Source organism: Pollachius pollachius, assembly GCF_949987615.1.
Source record: "Pollachius pollachius genome assembly, chromosome: 1".
Taxonomy (NCBI): Eukaryota; Metazoa; Chordata; class Actinopteri; order Gadiformes; family Gadidae; genus Pollachius; species Pollachius pollachius.
The window spans coordinates 29,938,649-29,959,474 of NC_136934.1; the positions used below are offsets into that span (position 1 = coordinate 29,938,649).

General features: G+C 46.0%; 1 protein-coding gene across 2 annotated transcripts; it reads left to right on the forward strand.

Annotated features, from left to right (window-relative positions):
• Window positions 1-850: 850 nt before the first annotated feature.
• On the forward strand, window positions 851-20,821 carry shc1 (SHC (Src homology 2 domain containing) transforming protein 1). 2 transcript variants are annotated; one of them, XM_079738987.1, is made up of 13 exons: window positions 851-1,022; window positions 11,180-11,344; window positions 11,844-11,914; window positions 12,369-12,432; window positions 13,639-13,758; window positions 14,700-14,753; window positions 15,431-15,482; window positions 15,726-15,852; window positions 16,218-16,365; window positions 16,575-16,632; window positions 17,114-17,233; window positions 17,340-17,590; window positions 20,248-20,821. In XM_079738987.1, the coding sequence occupies exons 2-13, from the start codon at window positions 11,183-11,185 to the stop codon at window positions 20,374-20,376; spliced, it is 1,356 nt and encodes a 451-aa protein (XP_079595113.1). In that variant the 5' UTR covers window positions 851-1,022; window positions 11,180-11,182; the 3' UTR covers window positions 20,377-20,821. The 2 variants fall into 2 exon arrangements, with proteins under 2 accessions (XP_079595113.1, XP_079595112.1); XM_079738986.1 differs by lacking the exon at window positions 851-1,022 and having other exon boundaries at window positions 9,548-11,344.
• The last annotated feature ends 5 nt before the right edge of the window (window positions 20,822-20,826 follow it).

The window sequence follows — 20,826 nt, forward strand, 5'->3', positions numbered from 1 at the left end:
AGCATGTCTACTAGGACCAGTAAGAACCATCATTTCCACTGGGCCAACACAATTTCCCCCGCCATGTGAAACACTTGTTGACCCTTAACCATAATCAGCCCTAAAACGTCTTGAGACCCTCTGTCACACACTATACCACTCTCAACAACCTCTCTATACTATTGCTCATGTGTTCTCGGTAGTGTCGTAGGAGCTTATCATTTACACTCCTGCGCCAGGTAAAGCCAGACTATTAATAATTTATTATATTTATATTATTGTTATTATTAATTATTGTAATCTATGCTGCTACTTTTTTTTTTTACTTTTTTTTTTTACATATTTTTACTTATTTTCAATTACTTTATCTTGTATTGTTGCTGCTATGTGGCTGTTGAGGAACCAAGCCTAAGAATGTTACTCTTGTCTATTTGTACAATAAGATGTAATAAAAGCAACTCTGATTCTGATCTGACTCTGAGAGGAGTCACCCCCCGCTAGGTGCAGCAGACCGGCCCAACGAACCGGCCCTGCAGACCAGCCGAACAGACCGGCCCAGCAGACCCGCCCTGCAGACTGGCCCAATAGACCGGCTCAACAGACCTGCCCAGCAGATCGGCCCAGCAGACCGGCCCAGCAGAACGGCCCAACAAACCAGCCCAACCAACCCGCCCTGCAGCCCGGCCGGCAGACCGACCCTGCAGATCCGCCCTGCAGACCGGCACCGGCGACGTCACCCGCCCAGGTGCAGCAGAGCGGGCCCAACCAATTCGCCCTGCAGACTGCAGACCGGCCCGTTGACGTCACCGTCTGTTCGCGGAAGCGTCTGCTCCGTGACCGCGGGTTGGTGGGGGGGAGCAGGAGCGGAAGGCAGAGAAGAAAAGTTGAGACTCGCTTCTGAGGAAGTTAATCACTCATGTAAAAACGAGTGCCTACCAACAATCAGTAGGTGTCCTGTTGGATAAAATCAAGTTGACTTGTTTTGCGCCGTCGCTCGTTGGAAAGGAGGAACGTATAAAAGAGGAAAAGTGGAAGAAAAGCTGGTGAGTTGTTCGTCCCCGTTCACCACACATTTTGAGACATGGTTAAAAGAACTTCAGATACTGTCTACTAGATGTGGATTTGGTAAATGCATGTTATACATTTTGAAACCTTAACTCAAGTGTATTGACCAACTTGTCAACGGTGATCACCATTGAGGATTGGTGATGTCTTCATTATTTGTCAGTATGTGTACAGTCCTCTGATTCTGGCAGTACGATACAATGGAGCCTATCGGGTTACTGAAATGTTAACGCATGCATGCTGCTGGAGAATAAGGGATGTTTTCGCTCTACAACTGGGTTCCAATGACATTTATTCTCCCTGTCAAACAGTTTAAACAATCTATGGCCCACTACTACTTGAAGGTCCACACTGGTTAGGCTAAGATTTAGATTAAGTCATTTTTAGCAACAAGTTAACTCCATTGGAAGTTGCTGTAACGTTAGTTTTAATAATATACTTATGTCAGAAAATCTAGTGTCAGAAGATTATATTATAGGTAGTAAAAGTAACGCGGATCTCTTTGTTGTTCTTTGAAGAAAATAAAGTATGGTTTTATTATTATAGTCAATAATCTATTAATAGTCTAGTAGGCCTAAAGCTTAATAGCTCGTCTACTGCTATTACAGAAAAGTATAACATATAAAAAATAAATTAAATAAAAGGATAACATCAGGTTGAGAATAACGGGGTCACACACTTTGACAAAATAAAGTACAATTTAAGGACTTGTGGGACAAGACAGACAGACAGACAGATTGAAACCGACTCTAATGTTTGTTCTGATTGAAAGTAATGGACAGAGAAACGTAAGCTTATCAGCCTTGGCCACTCTGCCCAGGCTGACACCAATCTCGAGGGTTATCCGTCACTACGTGTGTGTGCGTTAATCGTCTCGTGCTTCTGAAGGTGTTTGTGTAGTATGTCACAGAACAGGACATGCGAGACAAACATTCTCCCGTGTAGATTCAAACATGCACACCGGAAAGAACACAGGCAATAAAACCATGACATAATAAATGAGTCATGAGATGAAAAAAAAAATCCATCACAGCAGTGCTTATAACACTTTCTATCATATCACAAATACACACTCCATACAAAAGTAGATGCGTCCAGTTTGACTGAAACCCCATCAATCGATGGGAAGCCCTCTGAACGAGTGAGTGACACTGAACAAGTGTCAGACTCTGCGTACACAGCAGTTTCACTCTGAGGTGTGGGTTGGTGCTAGTGTACCTCTTACCTGTCAATACCCGACAAACCTACACTTTATGGTTCTCTTTTAAACTTTTGGAATCCCAGACCGAGGTTTCTGTTGTATTATGATGAGTAGACCACATTCAAACCTTTTGTTGTCTACAGATAGCAATAAGCTAGCTGTGTTAAAAACATGTCACAACACTCTGACTTCAAAGAAAAGGCCTTTTTCCACACTCTAGGCTTTGTTCTAGGTCAGGACCCACCTGCGACCAGAGGGGTCAGGTAAATAGAAGGTCAGAGATTTCTCTGACTTCTTGGTTTGAAGTGTGCATTGGTATTTTTCTCATAACAACAATAAATGAACACAACATTTGTGTTCAATGTTGGGGTAATCAATTAAACATACTTTTGTTTAATTGATTACCCACAAGCAGGACGTTGTGGATTTGACGGACCAATAAGTTCCCTTTCGAAAACCTTATCTCGATAGAGGAAGCAACCTCCAGAACAGTGAAATCAAACAGGCTTAATGAGGAGCAGCACCACCACAGACATTGGATGGATAGTGAGACGGCGGTGGAATAGGGAACAGGGCACACAATGGGTTTTTAGACTAGTGAGAGGCGGAATGGTTAAACATAAAGCCTGCACTTCCGAGTAGAAAGAAGCAGCCCTAGTATTGGGTGCCTGTGTCAAATGGCTCCCATTTAATTCTGACGTTGTTTTGGCACAGGGTGACCTTCACCTCCACAATAAGAGCAGCTGCTATGTCACTAAATTAGCATGCATAACACAAAGTGGTTTTATCACAGAAATGGGATGTTTTTCTAATTACTTGTTTCATTATTAATACTGAATGCACTTTTCTTAGAAGCAACTTGTAGAGCTGTACGCTAATAAACATGGATGCAGTCTAGTTCAGCAGCACGTTTTTGCTGCGTGTTCTGCTACAAAAGATGCTAGCTGTGTCTTTTTCTGTTCCCCGGCAGTGAGAGAGCGAGAGAAAGAAGGGTTTTTAGTAAGCTCACATGTAATCGGTGAACAGTTGAATAGCTGAACGCTCCTGCCGAATGCCTCTCTAATCTAATGTTCACTATCACTCCTAATCACATCGATTTCTGCCTCCCTCCCCAAAAAAATCCAATTCCCTGCCTATTTCTAGATCAGTCCCATCACATTGGAGACGCACTGGCTAATTTGATTGTGTGTGTGTGTGTGTGTGTGTGTGTGTGTGTGTGTGTGTGTGTGTGTGTGTGTGTGTGTGTGTGTGTGTGTGTGTGTGTGTGTGTTGGCAATTATATGTTTTTCAGCACCACACATTGTAGTCCTTCATTTATTACTATGACAATCTCTGTGTTATTTTCAAACCCTCCGGCCCTGTAGGGCAAAGGGCACTCGTACGGACCATCACTTATCTACTTATGTACACAGATGCAGGTTGAATGGAGTGCACACACATACAGAGATACACACAGAGATGCATGCACAGAGGACGCAGCAGAGGACAGGGGAGCAGGTCTGACGCAGCACTGTGTGCGGTCTCTCTGCCTCTCTGCCTGAGCGGTGGTGGTCAGGTTGCGTTGCTCTGCATGCGAGGGCAGGTGACAAACGAGAACTGTGCTCTGCAGGATGCAAGCTGAGACACAAATATCCTCCGTACGCAGCGCCTTCTACAATTCCTCTCATTCCACAGTGGCTCCCTGTCGGTACTTGCACCCGCTCTTGTTTTGACTCATTTATTTTTTATAGCCTTGTTGTCCATCTCTGGCTTTGTCTCAAACGTCACATTTTACTGTCTGTGTTGATGTATATAAACATGTGTGTGCTCGCTCAACCGGGCCGGTCATATTAAGTGTATGGTGGGGGATCACATGACTCCACAGCTGATCCTGGGACAACGCAGGCTGGGCAACAAATGGCTGCCAGGGCGGCAGTAAAGCGGACTGTGATTGGATGCTTGATCATCTTGATGTCCTTGTGCATGTTCCATGTGTGTGCAGTGTGTTGATGTGCGCTGTGTTGGTGTTTTTAGGGCTACAGAGTCACAGAAACAGTGAATCAGTGTTGGCCAATGGAATATGTGGTAAGATGATGTGTACCATGTAATGTGTTCCCCTGCAAAATCAAAACCACAATGACACAGTGGTAACGGAGAGGCGGCTTCTTCTTTTTAGATACCGACCTCTCAATGATAAAACACACATAATTTCATCCCACAGATCTTCTTGAGTTTACAGATGAAAAACGAATCACTTATAAAAATCATCACATTTATTAAGCATGATTCATTTGGCTGCACCGTATGATCCCAATGGAGAATAATTGAACACTTGATTGTGGCAATCTGTTATACATAATGAATTTGGCAACTATACGTATAACATGTTTTTAACTCTTGCAGAAACAACTTGAAAGTGCTCTGTGTCAACCCTTTTGGCAGAGAGGACTATAGAAAGGTCTAGTTGATCCGATGCTGTCATGTGTCATGAGTCAGTTTACCTCGGGCAGGCTCCCCTGGGTTACTGGTGGGTGCTTGGGTGCTTTCACAATTGTCTCATGGTACTACTAGTTATAATAGGTAGAGTATGTTGATGACTCACCTCTCCAATGACACCAAGGCTCCTTTAGGAACACTGAACAGCATATTTAGTATCGGTTGAGGATTAAAGGATATATTTGTCTGACAGAAAACATTAACAGTCAAATAATTAATTTGACTGTATCTCATTAAGTCAATTAATAATGGATAAATAGTGACGGATACTGATAAAACAAGTCAAATAAATGATATGGTCATTATATTATCTAAGATATACATATGTATGGCGATATATTACCTCTACATGTCCATTGTGAATTAAATTGATTTAAATATCTTTAGTATAATTTATAATAAAAATAATTATTACTTTGAAGGATTGCTGTGGAAAGCAGAACTGCAGGTGTGTGCAGTGTCATTTGAGGACGAATGGTTTTCTGTACCGGGTGCTTTGGTTGGAAGTTGGATTTTTCTTGTTCTGGTTTTAAACTCTGGTCTGTTTCCGTTTCTCTGTTTTTCTCTCTGGCTATATCTGCTATAGAGAATCAATATGTGGTTAAGATGTTTTGTGTTTGTATCCTGTGCTTTCCCCTCAGACATCTAAGCCCTGCAGTAACCGTCGCATAGTTTTATGTTTTTCTTAAGGTTATTCACAATGACCTCAAATCAGACTCCATCCATACAGCCGGGGAGTCGCTCCGCTGTCTCCCCTCTGTCTCCCCTCTGTCCAACCCTCCCTTTTCTCCCTCTGCATTTCTTATGTTACTTAACATAAATAAGGGAGGAGCATCCTAACAACCCACATGGTGACTCTCGCTCTATCTCTCTCTCTCTCTCTCTCTCTCTCTCTGTCTCTCTCTCTCTCGCTCTCTCTCTCGCTCTCTCTCTCGCTCTCTGTGTCCTCCATGGCTCACCCTGGTCTGTCCTTCCTGTGGGTGACTTACTGTTTGGACAGTGTTTTACTGTGCTGGTGCATATACAGCTGACTGACTAAGGCTGCAAACGGGAGAAGTGAGGTGGGAGAGAGGAGAGGAAGGGAGAGAGAGGAAACAGGATGGAGGAGGAGGTGGAGGCGGCAGCAGTGTTTGTGTGTGTGTGTGTGTGTGTGTGTGTGTGTGTGTGTGTGTATGTGTTTGTGTTTCATAAAGGATGCAGAGGGAGGTGTGTGTGTGGGAATAGCGGGGGGGGGGGGGGGGGGGGGGGGGGGTTAAAAATCACCCAACCCGACCGGGGGGAGGGGAGAATGCACGCTCCATTCACACAGAGAGAGGTGGTAGGAAGGAAGGCAGGAAGGGGGAAATGAGAGACAGGCGCGAGCAGAAGAGCACAATGAAGGACAATCTTTGCCCAACCGTCCAACTCTGCCATTTCCACATGCGCTGACAGCGAAGGAGAGAGGGATAGAGCGAGAGAGAGGGAGAGAGAGAGAGAGAGAGGGAGAGAAGGGGGATGAGAAGTGAAGTGGAGGAGCAATAGCATTACAAAAGGAAGGGGGTAAAGGAGAGATGAAGAGCATGCTCGCCGGCTGAGACTTTGTGAATTAACCGAGTCTAACGAGCAGATCAGAGGAGGCGCACGCTTCCCTGGAGTGGAGGGACGAGGAGGAAGTGGAGCCAAGAGGAGTGATCGGCTGCAGCAGAAGAACCATTGACATTACTCCTCTCCTGGAGCGTTGGCTTCTAGCCTGGATGGATTATCAACACGGTGCTCTTATGAAGGAAGCCTAACTATTTACGCTTGTGTTTGGGTTGAAACAACAGAACATGAGGATTGGACGAAAGAAAAGTGCAGTGCAGAAGAATTGTTGCGTTGTTGATCAAATGTTTGTGGCTCATTTTTACTTTTGACTTTGTGGAGATAAGCCTTGCTTAAGTTATTATCAACGATCCAACCATAGTTTTTAATATTCAATATTCAGGTTGTTTTTATGCAAGTTTTTAAACCTCTTTTGATGTTCTTTAGTTATCGGCGAGTGACTAGTGTTGTTTTCTATTGTCTTCTGTTAGCTACAGTAACGTACCGTTGAAGCAACACAACAACTCCAGTGTGGTATGTCCCAGCCGGGGTGAGTGCATGGAGCCAGTGCTGTCATCATTGATCGGGGCTGTAGGGCTGGCTGGCGCGACGCAGACCCAACTTTGATCATTTCCTGAAGCCTATTGATCGCTGTGCGTGTGTGTCTGTGTGTGCAGCGTCTGTAGCTGGGTCTCTGCTGGATGGAGTAGCTCTTGTATGCAGACGTGTGGCCGCCCTGCATGCCCGTTTCATTATCAGATGGCTAGCCTCTTCTCTTTTCTTTTTTTTTATCGAATTCTGCTGTTGTTAGGTGAACATTTATTTATGCAGGCCTTTCTTTTGATGTCTGTTGCCATGGCAACTGTAGTCGCAAGCAGACAGAACAAGATGTAAAGTTTCTTGTTTTTCATTGTCTCTATTCTGCCTCCTTCTTATAAAAATCTGATAGAAAGGAGCTGGTGCTTGTTCATATAACCGGGTACGTGTCTGTGTGGCGTGCGAGCCGACAGTGGACTTTCCAGCCCTGGCTGGAACTGCTTTGGTATTCACAAGGCAGTGTGTGGAGGCTGTCTGGTTTCAGACAGCGAGTCAGGGTTGTTTAAGGACTCCCCTCCCTCCCTGCACAGTGTCTTAGTCACACGGCACAGTCAAACCAGGCTTTTGTCACTGCTGCCTAAGTCATTGGCTCACATCACCCCTTTTTCAAAAGAAAATAATGAACACATATCGATTCATTCATTCATATATTTTTTTAAGCAGATTTGATTGCATGAATCTGATTTAGATTAGCAGTTTTACTTGGATGGTGCCGATACTCTGTACTGCTGCTTCTAATGTCTTTATGTTTGTAAAGCTCCTCTAGTTGTTTTCTATTGGTGTAGTCAACTCAGGGTGTCCCTTTTAGGTATAGGAGTCCACTTTTTCTCCTCTCATCTGACCTGACCTGTGCTCTCTCTTCGTTGCGCTACGTTTGTCCTTGGCCACTGCAAAGGTTGTTTCAAGTTAGGGGGTCTCAAGGTCAAACCACACCCGTCCCCCCCTCCTCTCTTTTAGCTTAGTGTTCCTCTGCTGTGTTTTTTATAACTTCTACAGCCATACTCTGTACGGTCTGGGTGCTCCCTCCTGGGGTGCTTCATGGCGGGCCAGACGGATGTCTAGCTAGTGTCTGCCCACGTTCCTCCACGGGGCTAGGCGGGTGTAGGCGGGCATCATCTGTCCCCTGGTGATGCGGGGCACCCACAACAAGCTGTTGCTCTCGGTCACACTAGCCTCTTGATGTGCTAGCTTCAAGGTTTTGGTTTGCTGTGAGCGTCAAACATTCATGGGGGTTGAACAGCGTCATTAAAGGGAGCAGGTTTTATAACGGTTGCATTACATACCTTTTCTGCTCAGAGGGTCTTGCTGTGTGGCCCGGAGACTGTTCATGTCAAGAGACTGTTGTTTGCCTTTTAGCTGGAGCTATGCATTATGTGCTGGTCAGTATGTGCACTAGACTGTAGAAGATCTAAGAGATTACTCTGTGCTCAGCAGATCTGAAAGCCAAGATAAGAAAGGAAGTGTGGGCGGGCGGGGTTGTAGTGGTGGTGCTTGGTGATATCTCATTGGGCTTGGTGGTATCTCATTGGGCTTGGTGGTATCAAATTAGGCTTGGTGGTATCTCTTTAGGCTTGGTGGTATCTCATTGGGTTTGGTGGTATCTCATTGGGCTTGGTGGTATCTCATTAGGCTTGGTGGTATCTCATTAGGCTTGGTGGTATCTCATTAGGCTTGGTGGTATCTCATTAGGCTTGACGGTATCTTATTGGGCATGGAGATATCTCATTGGGCTTTGTGATATAGTATTGGGCTTGATGGTATCTTATTGGGCTTGGTGATATCTCATTTGGATTGGTGATATCTTATTGGGCTTGGTGGTATCTTATTGGGCTTGTTGGTATCTCATTAGGCTTGCTGGTATCTTATTGGGCTTGGTCCTATATTTTTTGGCAATGACAATGCACTTTTCTCAGGTATTATTGCAACCCTTTTTCTTTTTACTTTGAACAAGACTGTTTCCGTGGCAGCAGCAAGACAAAGCATAAGCAGGCTTGGCAGGGGATTGTTCATCATTAATTATTAGAGTTGGGGGCGTCGGCTTCACACTGAGCTTAGATGATCCTTCAGCAGCATTCAGGGAATCTTGGGTCAGACGTTAAGAAACTGACCAATCAGGGCTCATTACCATCATATCAAAGCCCGGCGGTAGTCCTCGTCATCGCCAGCCAATGACCTATATTCTCTAGTGTTACATCACCACCGTGCTACCGCAGTACGGCGCGGCGCTGTACCAGACCTAGACAACATCTCAGACTCGCTAATGCAACTTCAACCGAACTCTCAATGGTGCTCTTAACACACTCACACCAAGGTGGCCAGTTTATGTTTTACAGAACTTCTAACCAGGTGCAGCCTCCCTCCTGTTAGCCATATCAGGAATCTCAGTGAGGTGACAGGCTCCTAGTCTTAATCCAAACCCGGTGCTTTTTCTGTTAATTTCTACTGGTGTCTGGAAACAAAGAAGAAAAACAATAGTTGGGCCCAATCCATACCTGGTGTTGTGGAGGCAGAGGGGTGAGTACAGTAGGCGCGCCCAGTAGAGAGAGAGGGTCAGCGCAGGGGGGCAGCCTGGAGAACGGGCAGGCCAACGTGGGAGGGGGCGCCGGGGAGCGGGAGATCATCTGGAAGAGGAGGGAGGAGGTGGTGGTCAGGGAGCGGGCGGAGGCGCTGGAGAGACAGCAGCTGGCCGACTACATCGTGTGGAGGAAGAGAGACGGCTTCCAGGAGAGGAGCAGAGCAGCCGCAGGAGGAGGAGGAGCTGGAGACAGGGAGAGAGGTGCGAGGAACGCGGAGAAAGTAGGGAAGGAGGCGATGCCGGAAATCATCTGGAGAAAGAGGGAGGAGGAAGGCCAGGCAGAGAGGAAGGGAGCCCAAGCCAGTCAGAGAGCACAAGAAACCGTGTGGAGGAAGAGGGAGAGAGAGTGAGAGAGAAAAAATAGGAGTTGGATGAAAAAACAGTTTTGAAAGGAAGTGAACTAGACTGGGCATATGTCCATAGGTCTCCTCCTCCTACATCAGTCTATTTTTACTCCCAGCCTGCAGGTGCACAGTGAAATATTAACCGGGGGGGCGGGGGCAGTGTGAGCGAGTTTGTTGTAAATGTGTGTATGTATGTGTGTGTACGTGTGTCCCTACCTGATATGCTCTTAGGCAGCTAATTGGATTTTATGGGCCCATGTCAGGCCGCAAAGTACTGCCACAGGGAGCTGCTGCACACATACTGTACATGTGTGCACATATAATACAAACACTGACAAGCACACACTTAAACTGACTGGCAAGGGGGGAAATAGGATTACCCCTGCATGTACATATGCACACAATATCTCTTAATACAGCAAAACACACGCTGTGTGTCCAATGCCCTACCGAGAGACGTCACTCATGCTGATTCTCCATGGTGCTTGCTACGGCTGGATCTCTCACAGGGAGCTGTCTGGCTCGGGCCTGAGACACCCACAGGTTTACTTTTACATTATAGCAAAAAAAAAATGATAAGCACTGAACACAAACCCTGATGCAGTTTGAAGACCTAAAGACAACATGATCTGCGCTAGTCCCGCAAACGCTCACTTTCTTCATCAGTCTTCAGGCGCGCCGCGCACTGGAAAACACTGCAGCAACCCTGGACCACACTAGGCTCTTCTGTATCCGCAGATAAAGGTTTTGTTTTTGAAAGGCTTTTGTGTTGGCCGCCCAGCAGTGGGAGCTGAGACACGAGGACAGATGGACACAGCCCATACACTGAGCAAGATAACCAGATGGCTGGGTGTGAAGGAGTGCTTTAAACACCACCAGACAAAAACAAAAAAAAAACTGCAATTCTAGCGCCTGTGAAGTTTCACAGAAAATCGTGCAATGGAGCTCGTCCCAAAAACCAAGTACACCTTTTTTCAGAGTGAATCTCTGAGCTCCACTGATGAGACAAACTCCAATCCCTCCTCTCTCCCACCCTCCACCCCGGCCACCCCCTTAACCCCTTCACCGGGCCTGCCCTCGTCCTTCTCCTCCTCCTCTCTCACCCCCATCCTGCCTCCGTCGTCCCCCCGCCCGGCCGAGAACAGCCCCACCACGCTGTGCTCCTTCTTCCCCAGGATGGGCTCCCTCCGCCTGGGGGTCTCTGCAACCCTGCTCCCTGGCCGCTGGGCGTCCAGCAGGCCCCAGTCGGCGTCCGGCCGGCAGCCGGCCGCGGAGTTGTCTGGGGACGAGCGGAGCAGCACAGGCTCCTCCCCGCCGCCCGCCCTCCAGCTGTGTCACACCCTCCTAACTGCCCCCTCTCCCCCACCTCGCCCCCCCCTGCAGGACATGAACCGGCTCGGCGGGGCGTCCAGGCGGGCGCGGGTGGAAGGCGGGCAGCTGGGCGGAGACGAGTGGACCCGCCACGGCTCGTTCGTCAACAAGCCCACCCGTGGCTGGCTGCACTCGGACAGCGTGGTCAGCACGGCGGGGGTTTCCTACAGCGTCAGGGTAAACACCTCTCCTGAGATGAGCAGTGCTGAAGCCATTACAAGTAGGACTTGTGCTGCTCTATGCGGTTAATGCTCTCCTATGTTACTAGTAGGACTGGTGCGGCTCTATGCAGCTAATGCATTCCTATGTTACTAGTAGGACTGGTGCTGCTCTATAAGGTTAATGCTCTCCTATGTTACTAGTAGGACTGGTGCTGCTCTATAAGGTTAATGCTCTCCTATGTTACTAGTAGGACTGGTGCTGCTCTCTAAGGTTAATGCTGTCCTATGTTACTAGTAGCACTGGTGCTGCTCTATAAGGCTAATGCGCTCCTATGATACTAGTAGCTTTGGGGTCTAGTTTCCTTTAATAAATTGGCGTCTGTGTCTGCTGTATTATTTTCTCCCTGAGCATTTTAAATGGATTAAGTCAAAGTAAGTGCTGCTCAGTTGTTTTCCAAGCATGTGATGTAGGAAGTTTGGGCCGTGAATGCATCTGTTTCCTGTTTCCTCTCCAGTACATGGGCTGCGTGGAGGTCCTGCAGTCCATGAGAGCCCTGGACTTCAACACCAGAACTCAGGTCACCAGGTAGGAAGGCGATCCACCATGTCCTTCAAGCTCTTTGTGCCCTTGTTCTCTACCTCATGCTTCATGTCTCGTGCCTTGTGCTTGTAAGAGAATATGGTGGTTAAAAATGGACACCGTGGATGCTGCTAAAGAACATTGTTTTTCTTCCTCCCTCATCTCGTCTCTTCATTCTGCTCATGCTCTCGGTTTCACTTCTTGCCTGTGGTTTAATTCTCATGATTTGTGTTAGCATTCTCTGCCGTATGCGGCCTGCTGTTTCAAGTGAGATGTTTGTTGATGTGGCATTAAAAGTAACAACAACAAAAAACGCACAGTTGCCGGGGACGATCAACCCTATTGCTCAACGCCAGACCTCATTCAGGCTGCACACAGCTGCAGATTCCAGGAAGTTGTGACTCTGCGAGCACTGGAAAGCTTACCGGTAAACCAAAGCTTGTTGTGGTGCGTGTTTCAGAGAGGCCATCTCGGTGGTTTGTGAGGCGGTACCCGGAGCTAAAGGAGCCCAGCGCAGGAGAAAGGTATACTGGGCGCACACACACACGCATGCACAAACACATGCACATGCATGCACACACATGAACACACACTACCCCTACTGGTCATTATTTATTTATACGCCTTAAGTGGGCTGCACTGGGAAGGGTACTCCACATAAGAGCTGGATATAGCTTGAGTGTCCACTCTGTGGTCAGCCTGTCACTCAGACTCACTCTTTTGTCTTACAGACAGACATATGTGCACACACACACACACACACACACACACACACACACACACACACACACACACACACACACACACACACACACACACACACACACACACACACACACACACACACACACAAGTTTAGGATGATTATACAGTCCTGTGGTAAATGATCTACAAGCAGGTAATTACTAATCACTCTCTTTCCCTCCCTCTCTCTCTTTCCCTCTCTCTCTCTCTTTCCCTCCCTCTCGCACTTCCCCTGTCATGTCACCCTAGAGAGGGAGCCTAGAGAAGTCTGCTTGATGTTGATTTATAGAGACAGTGTCAGACTAGCGTGACTGACAGCACAAACCCAGATTGGCTCCATCAGTGTTGGGATACGTGTGTGTGTGTGTTTGTGTGTGTGTGTGTGTGTAAAAGCACCAGCCTGCCCGTATTCAAGGCTTGAACATAGTCTTCCTGTAAGCCTAAAAATCTCAAGCCAAAAAACAGGCTATAACAGGTGGCGACAGTAACCACAATGCTGGGTTGGACCAAGGAATGTCTTCTAATTGAACACCAAACACAAACCCCAGTTCTAGAAGTGGACCAGAATAGATCTGAATGTGTTTGATACAGTCCTGAGAGCATGTGGCAACAGCCTTAAAACAAAAATAAATTGAAATATACCATACAAGCTACAGCTAAAATGTAGCCACAAGATCATGAATAGTGCCGTCAACAAGATGTCTGACCGAATAGCCCTGGCACAGTCAGGGACCCCTCTGGGCCAAGTGTTTGTCAATTGTCTGTCTGCTCTCTCTTTGGCCACAGTTGGTCTGGTCAGACAGGGTCGCTTTCTCTTTGCAGCTGTTACACACACACTCACACACTCACACACACACACACACACACACACACACACAGGGAACATTAAAATAAAATTTGCAGTATAATATAATTACAATAATATCCCTTTATATAAATTCTGTAACCAGTCTTATGTATTGCATCCTTGTCTGCCTGTCCCCCAGCCATCTTCCCGCTGTCTGACGTCCATCCTGGGGAAGAGCAATCTGCAGTTTGCCGGCATGACAATCAGCCTGACGGTGTCCACCAGCAGCCTGAACCTGCTGGCGGCCGACTGCAAACAGGTGGGCCTGTAGGGGTGGACCACCATCCCGCTGGTGTGAACTCGCTGAGCATGGAGTATCTGCCTTCTTAGGCGTGTGTCTTTCTACGCGATGTGGGTGTTGGTCAGAGGGCTTTTCTATTCAAACATGCCAAGACTCAATCCTGCAGCATATTGGACTTCATTTTAGACGCCTGATGTGGGTAAAACATCTGTCTAATCATCCTGTAATCAGCGGATATGGATCAAAAGGCCATTCTGAACTCAAGCTGTATATTATTTGTAACATACTCATATGCTGGATCATTAGCAGATCAACAATAACATTCCACTTGTTTCACACATCAGTGCCATTTGATTGATGATGATTGATGATCTAAAGTATGTCTGTGTTAATCCACAGAAAAACCACAACAACTGTTTATTGTACAATTTTGCATATTTCCCTTGGCTGGTGAACAAATAGCACTTCACCATCCTCACAGCTACCATGATGCCTTGGGGTGGGATGTGCTGCTCCTAGACTCCTCTAATGAGCTAATGGCTACTGTATGGTGCCCACTTCTGTGGTGAGATATTCAGTGTGCTGTGCACATGCATTAAAAGACACATAACACATAAAGACATGGAGGGCTGCACACACCCAGTCACGAACCAATCCTTGGTGAAGACCGCACAATGTGCAGTGGAGCATTAGCACGTGTTGTTATCGACCATGGTGGGTTCCTACTGCAGAGTGCTACTGTGGCTGTCTCTGTCCCCTCTTTATTTTGTTTTGCAGATGTAGCGGTCCGTTGTATTAGGTGAAAGAACTAGTAATGGCTCCCATGTCCCTTTCTCCTCCCAATGCCTTAAACTCGCCACATCGCATCAATTCTCTCTCTCTCTCTCTTTCTTTCTTTCTTTCTTTCTTTCTTTCTTTCTTTCTTTCTTTCTTTCTTTCTTTCTTCTTTTTGCCAACAGATAATTGCCAATCATCATATGCAGTCCATCTCGTTTGCCTCTGGAGGAGACCCAGTGAGTCGCTACAACCTCTCCACTCCACTCTGCTCCCTCTCCTCCCTCACTTAGGCCCTCTCACATCCTCTGCCTACATCTTCGTCCTTCTTGTCGGCCAGCAACTAACAGTCCCAAAGCCCTCAGCCTTTTCTGTTCCGTCATTCTTTATATTTATACAAAAAGAATAACTTCCTTGCTTAAAGTTGCAATGTGCAAGGTTGGGCCACTCCAATAAGTATACCGTTAATGTTCAGGATGTAAATAAACTAAATAACAGTGTTGTGTCCTCCTCAACTCGCTTTGTAACCAGCCGGCTCTGGATAGCGTCCAAAGGGCTTTATGAGTGTATATAGTAATGTTATTCCGAGAGAGTTATGGCTGGCCAGAATATCTCATATGTAGACTTACTATCGGTAATAGGATGTTTTTTTATTGATAAAAATGTTTAAATCACTTAAGATCAGTGCAGATGTGTGCAGGTAATTTAAGTTACGAGCTAGAAGAAATGTTACGTATTGAAATGTTACGTATACAACTTCAACTGGTCTCTGCCCTTTTAGTCTTTTTACCCCTTGGTTCTTCCTTAACCTTTTTCCCCTTTTAAATATTATTTACCTCATCCCCCCAGTGAAATTTCCCCATCATGGCTCTTCTTTGCCCTTCCTCATGGTCTTCCCTTGTTTCTTTCCCCTCAGGATACGGCAGAGTATGTAGCGTATGTGGCCAAAGACCCCGTCAACCAGAGAGGTGGGTGGAGCCCTTACTTAACAAAGCACAGACTGTTAATTGTATCCTCACCATCATGTTTATATCAGCAAGCTTTCCAACATATGGATCGCTACTTGAACAGTCTGCTAATCAATCCATCCGCTCATTGCGTCCGTATCGAGCTAGACTTGTCTGCTGTGCTGTTGATATTTTTCATTACAGCAGCTGCTATCTCTCAATCTCTCTCTCTATCTCTCTTTGTGGTGCATTTCCTGAATGCAGCGTGTCATATCCTGGAGTGCTCCGAGGGCCTTGCACAGGAAGTGATCAGCACAATTGGCCAGGCGTTTGAGCTGCGCTTCAAACAGTACCTAAAGAACCCCCCCAAGCTGGTCACACCCCACGACAGGTCAGTCAGAGTACCTTCACACTCCTCTTGGATCCAGCTGTCCTGTTATGGCAGAGCAGAACCTCTGGGGCCAGACACTGACCACTGACAGGGGCCCGCAGCGGGTGCAGCGATAACCTCAAATATCCAAATCCATTCAAAGAGTGCACTGTAGATAAAGAAATCCAAAGATGAGGTTAATGGATCACTCATTTGTTTAAAAAAATGGTATTGGGGAAGTTTTTTACTTCCTAGTTGATTGTAGGAAATTATTATTATGATAAGCTTTGAAAACAACCAGTCCTTTGATAGATTAACCTTGTATACCCCTTCTAACATGGTATTTCTCAACATTCCTCGCTTACTGAAGTCTTTGTGATCTCCAGAATGGCTCCGTTCGACGGCTCTGCGTGGGAGGAGGAGGACGACGAGGCCTCTGCTCCCCCCGAGGTCCCGTACTACAACAACTTCCCTGGGAAACAGCCTCCGCCTGGAGGGCTGGTCGACATGAGGGCTCGGCCCGGGGCCACGCTGGTACATACACACACAGACACACAGAGACACAGACACACCGAGACACACACAGAGACACACAAAGACAGAGAGAGAGACACACACACACACACATACACACACAATCTTCCGAAAACCAAACTGTTAAATCACACAAAAAGCATTACTTATTTATACATCTGTGCCAGTAGTTCTGTATATATCTTTTATGTTTTTATTCTTTATTGCAGCCCTATGTCCAGCAGGGGCAGAACGACATCCACAAACAGCCCCTTCCTCCTCTGCCAGGTATAGTAGCACTGTCTGTAAATTAAAACTTTCTGGTTAATATTATACTCACTTTATATGTCTCTTACTCTTTTCCCTTGATTGGATTGAATCACAACTTACACTCCCTCCTCTTAGGGTTAAACAAACAATCTAAAGTGTAGCATGTTTTCTTTCATCTTCTGAATGTCAGCAAATCTCTTAACTAACTCACTATTCGTGGAATCAAATGGATGCAGCCGCGAATGGCTTGCGGTGAGCGCTGGCTCTCTGAGCATGTCATTTGCTGTAGACCGCGGCTCTGAGAGAATGCCCGCCCACACATGCAAGATGTTGTTTCCTTTGTTGAAAGAAAACCAAAGACCTGAAATAAGAAGCTCTGTATTGTAATACTTTTTAAAATCTTGGTGACTTGGTGACAAATTGGTGACAAAATTTGTGTAGTCATGTTAATTCATTTCTCAGGTACCTGAGTTCTAAAATTCTTCTTTCTTTTTGTTAGTGGGGGCCAAAGAAGGTGGGCGGGAGCTCTTTGACGACCCATCGTATGTCAACGTGGATAAACCCCGCCCTCTAGCATCTGCGGCCAATGGAAACGCTCATAGAGATGCATTTGACATGAGTAAGAGTACTACTTCCAATAAATGTTTAAATGTTTAAAAATGCCCCAAAAAAAACATTGGCAATAACAACACAACACGTAACCCTCAGTGACCCGTCTCTCTCAGAGCCCTTTGACGATGCCCTCGGGGTCTCTGGGGGTCTTGGCCCGGTGTCGGCGGCGCCCCCGCTGGTGGAGCAGCTGCAGTGCGAGACCTGGTTCCACGGCAGCCTGAGCCGCAGGCCGGCGGAGAGGCTACTGACGCGGGACGGGGACTTCCTGGTCCGGGAGTCCGGGACCACGCCCGGGCAGTACGTCCTGACGGGGCAGCAGGGAGGGCAGCCCAAGCACCTGCTGCTGGTGGACCCTGAGGGGGTGGTGAGTCCAGGCGGGGGGGGAGCGTTGTTGAAGGATTAGTACAACGCATTTATTTGCTGTCGTATCTTACTACTATATAATTGCAGGCCTGTCGGACAAGATACTCAGACATGTTGGTCAGTGCGCATGTGCCAAGCAGCCTGCAGCTCACACACACACACACAAATACACCGCACGCATGCACGCACGCACACGCGCACATACACACACATACAAACACACACACGCGCTTGCGCGTGCTGACATTTGAACAACAGCATAGGACACCGCATACACACACACCACACAAACATGCATACACGCAAGCACACACATGCACACGCAGACACACACTGCACACACGTGCGCACAGACGTTGTAAGATAACGGCAAGATCGATCCCGCATCACGCAATGTCTTGCGATATTGATATCCCTTCCATCTGTTTTAACGGCCCCGCCCTCGACAAACTCCCAGGTAAGGCGTTCTGTCTATAGACAGTGTCTATAGAGTCCACCACAAGACTACACTTTGTTGCTAAAATTAGTATATTACTCTCTCCCTTGAGCCTCCCGAAATGTCTTTACACTTTGTTGCTCAAAGTTAATATTACGCTCCTCCTTGAGCCTCCCGAAATGTTTTGCGATATTGATATCCCCCCTCCCCCTGCCGACTTATTTTTCAAATTTTTTGTGTGTATGCTATGTGTGACTGTAGGGTACTGCTGCCTGTCTTGGCCAGGTCACTCGAAGAGATGTTTAATCTCAATGACGTATTCTTATGGTAAAAAAATAAATAAACTTAAACTCTCATGTCAGGTAGCCAATGTACAATCCGCAATCTTGCCCTCACATCCCCCCTTCTCCCTCTCCCCCACCCCCACACAAGCCTGTGCTTTATTTCACTATAGTTAGGTAGGTTGCTGCCTTAGCTGTTGTTACACTTTGTTTATTTCACTAAGGTGCTTCTGTAAATGTACACAATGTTCAGCTGTTTGTTATTATTATTTTCAACTAACCAATAATAGTTGCCATGCATTTTTTAAATGTCAATGCATTTTGAGCCCTGAATAACAGTAAAAACTTTTGAATAATTGATTTGCATGCATAGTATACTACACTTTCCATTGAACAATTACCCCTGTAACCCATATATTGACTATTTTATAATGTAATCAAATGCTCACACACTAGCTGCTTTCAGACACACGTGTAAGTCCTGATATTCTCCTGCTATTCTCCTGATGGGCCGTATGTGTGAACAACATATCCTGACATTTGTACCCTGAAAATCTCCTGAATAAGTAGTATTTTCTCCGTAGGTAATGTAAATTAAGTTATATGTGAATGAGGAGTTGAAAGTCTGTATTTCTCACACTACTTGAGTGGGCGTGTTGATGACGCTTCTGCATGTCATTGAGTGGACCCCTAAATGATAATCAGCCTGTTGACTTTTGTTCGCTGAATGTTTAAAAGATATTTTAATGTTGGCACTGCTTTTAAGTCATTTGTGTTGAACGCTAAAAGATAGGCCTTATCATAACCCTAAAAGTATACATCATACAATAAATTACAATACATGAGGTCAGAGCTGCACGCGTATAGAAAATGTTTTTTTATTATTATTACTGACAACAGTCAGCTGAACATTATAGGGTCCCATCCTTCCACTCCCTGTTTTCTCAGTTAAACACAGAAATTAACTTCATTTGTCCAAGTATTTGATATATGTGAAATGAGGCAAAAAGTACACTCTTTCTCCGGTAACGCAGTTGTTCGCAACGCCTTTCATCTTTATCGTTTCTTCTATTTGTTACTACCTCATGCTCCAATCTTTCATCATCGATGCTTCAGATTTTGTCGAAGCAACAGAATATATGATGCATCATTTTAGCAACATTTAAGATGATCGCGATGAGTTCTGCTCGTTCTGCCTCCATTTTGTCTATGGTTAAATCAAAACAAATTACAGTGACAGCGGCCACACTTAACCAGCCTCTTGCGAACTTAGACCCTACGTCATATCCCACCCCTTGCAAGCCCACCCCCCGTTGATTCTACATATTTCTAAAGGACATTGATGTCCGCATATAAAGCATCAACTGTGAATCACCCTGAGGGTCGAATCTCCTGATATACAAATGCAGCAACAATTTGTGAAAACGGCTTATAAGTAGAAAATGATTATGCTTGCTTCCTAACGGAAGAAGAAAATTATTATGCTTGCTTCATTACCTAATAGGTGAACAAAAATGTTATACGTTGTAACATTATTGGCAAAATATTATTATGCCATGCGCTCAGAAATTTGTTACATTATCGACTGGGTTTTCCTCATTATAGCCATTGGTTTAATTACAACTAGAGGTTGAGCACACGCAACGCGGGGGCGGAAACTCTAGTTTTAATAATTTCTAGTCATTTGAGTGTGTTTATTTGTGAGTTTGTAGTTTATTTTGTAAGTATTCTTCTGTGATATTTGCTCTCTCATATTTAATTTGTGTTGCATCATATATTTTCTGTATTCATCGATGGCTGCTCTCCCTCCGCCTTTCTCCTCCTCTTGTTGAAGCGTCCCTGCCCTGTGTTTTTATCGTGCCTGTCAGAGCACACAAATAAGGTGTTTCATTTTTTGTAATCAGAGGAGCTCACCGCCCTAATGTGTTTGTGTCTCCTCAGGTGCGTACAAAGGACCACCGATTTGAGAGTGTGAGTCACCTCATCAGCTACCACATGGACAACAGGCTGCCCATCGTGTCCGCGGGCAGCGAGGTGTGTCTGCAGCAGCCGGTGGAGCGCAGGACCTGATCGCACACACACACACATATATACATACACACAGAACCATACACACACCTGGACGTGGAGATATGTACAACCCTGCATTTACAAACCGAACCCTACCGCACATAAACACTCCCAAAATGATACACTCCTGAGGAAACTCCCTAAAAGGCAAACATATAACAAAAGTGTGGTCGGTCCACATACAAAAGCAACACTACACAACCACACGTGCAGACTTTTGAACTTCAAATAGACAAAGCAATCGCAAAAGAAAAACCAAGAAAAAATGACCTGCCAAATTCCGCTGCTTACTGCTGTCGCAGGCAACATGCTGCTGTCTTTGGACAGCAAGACTGTGAACTCTGCCATGTCTCTCCCTCCTACCCCCTCTCTGAAATTCCTCATCTAGAAACAAGTCAAAGTGCTGCTGCAATGTCTTACAGCCTACTGTGAATCTGGTGCCAACCCCCC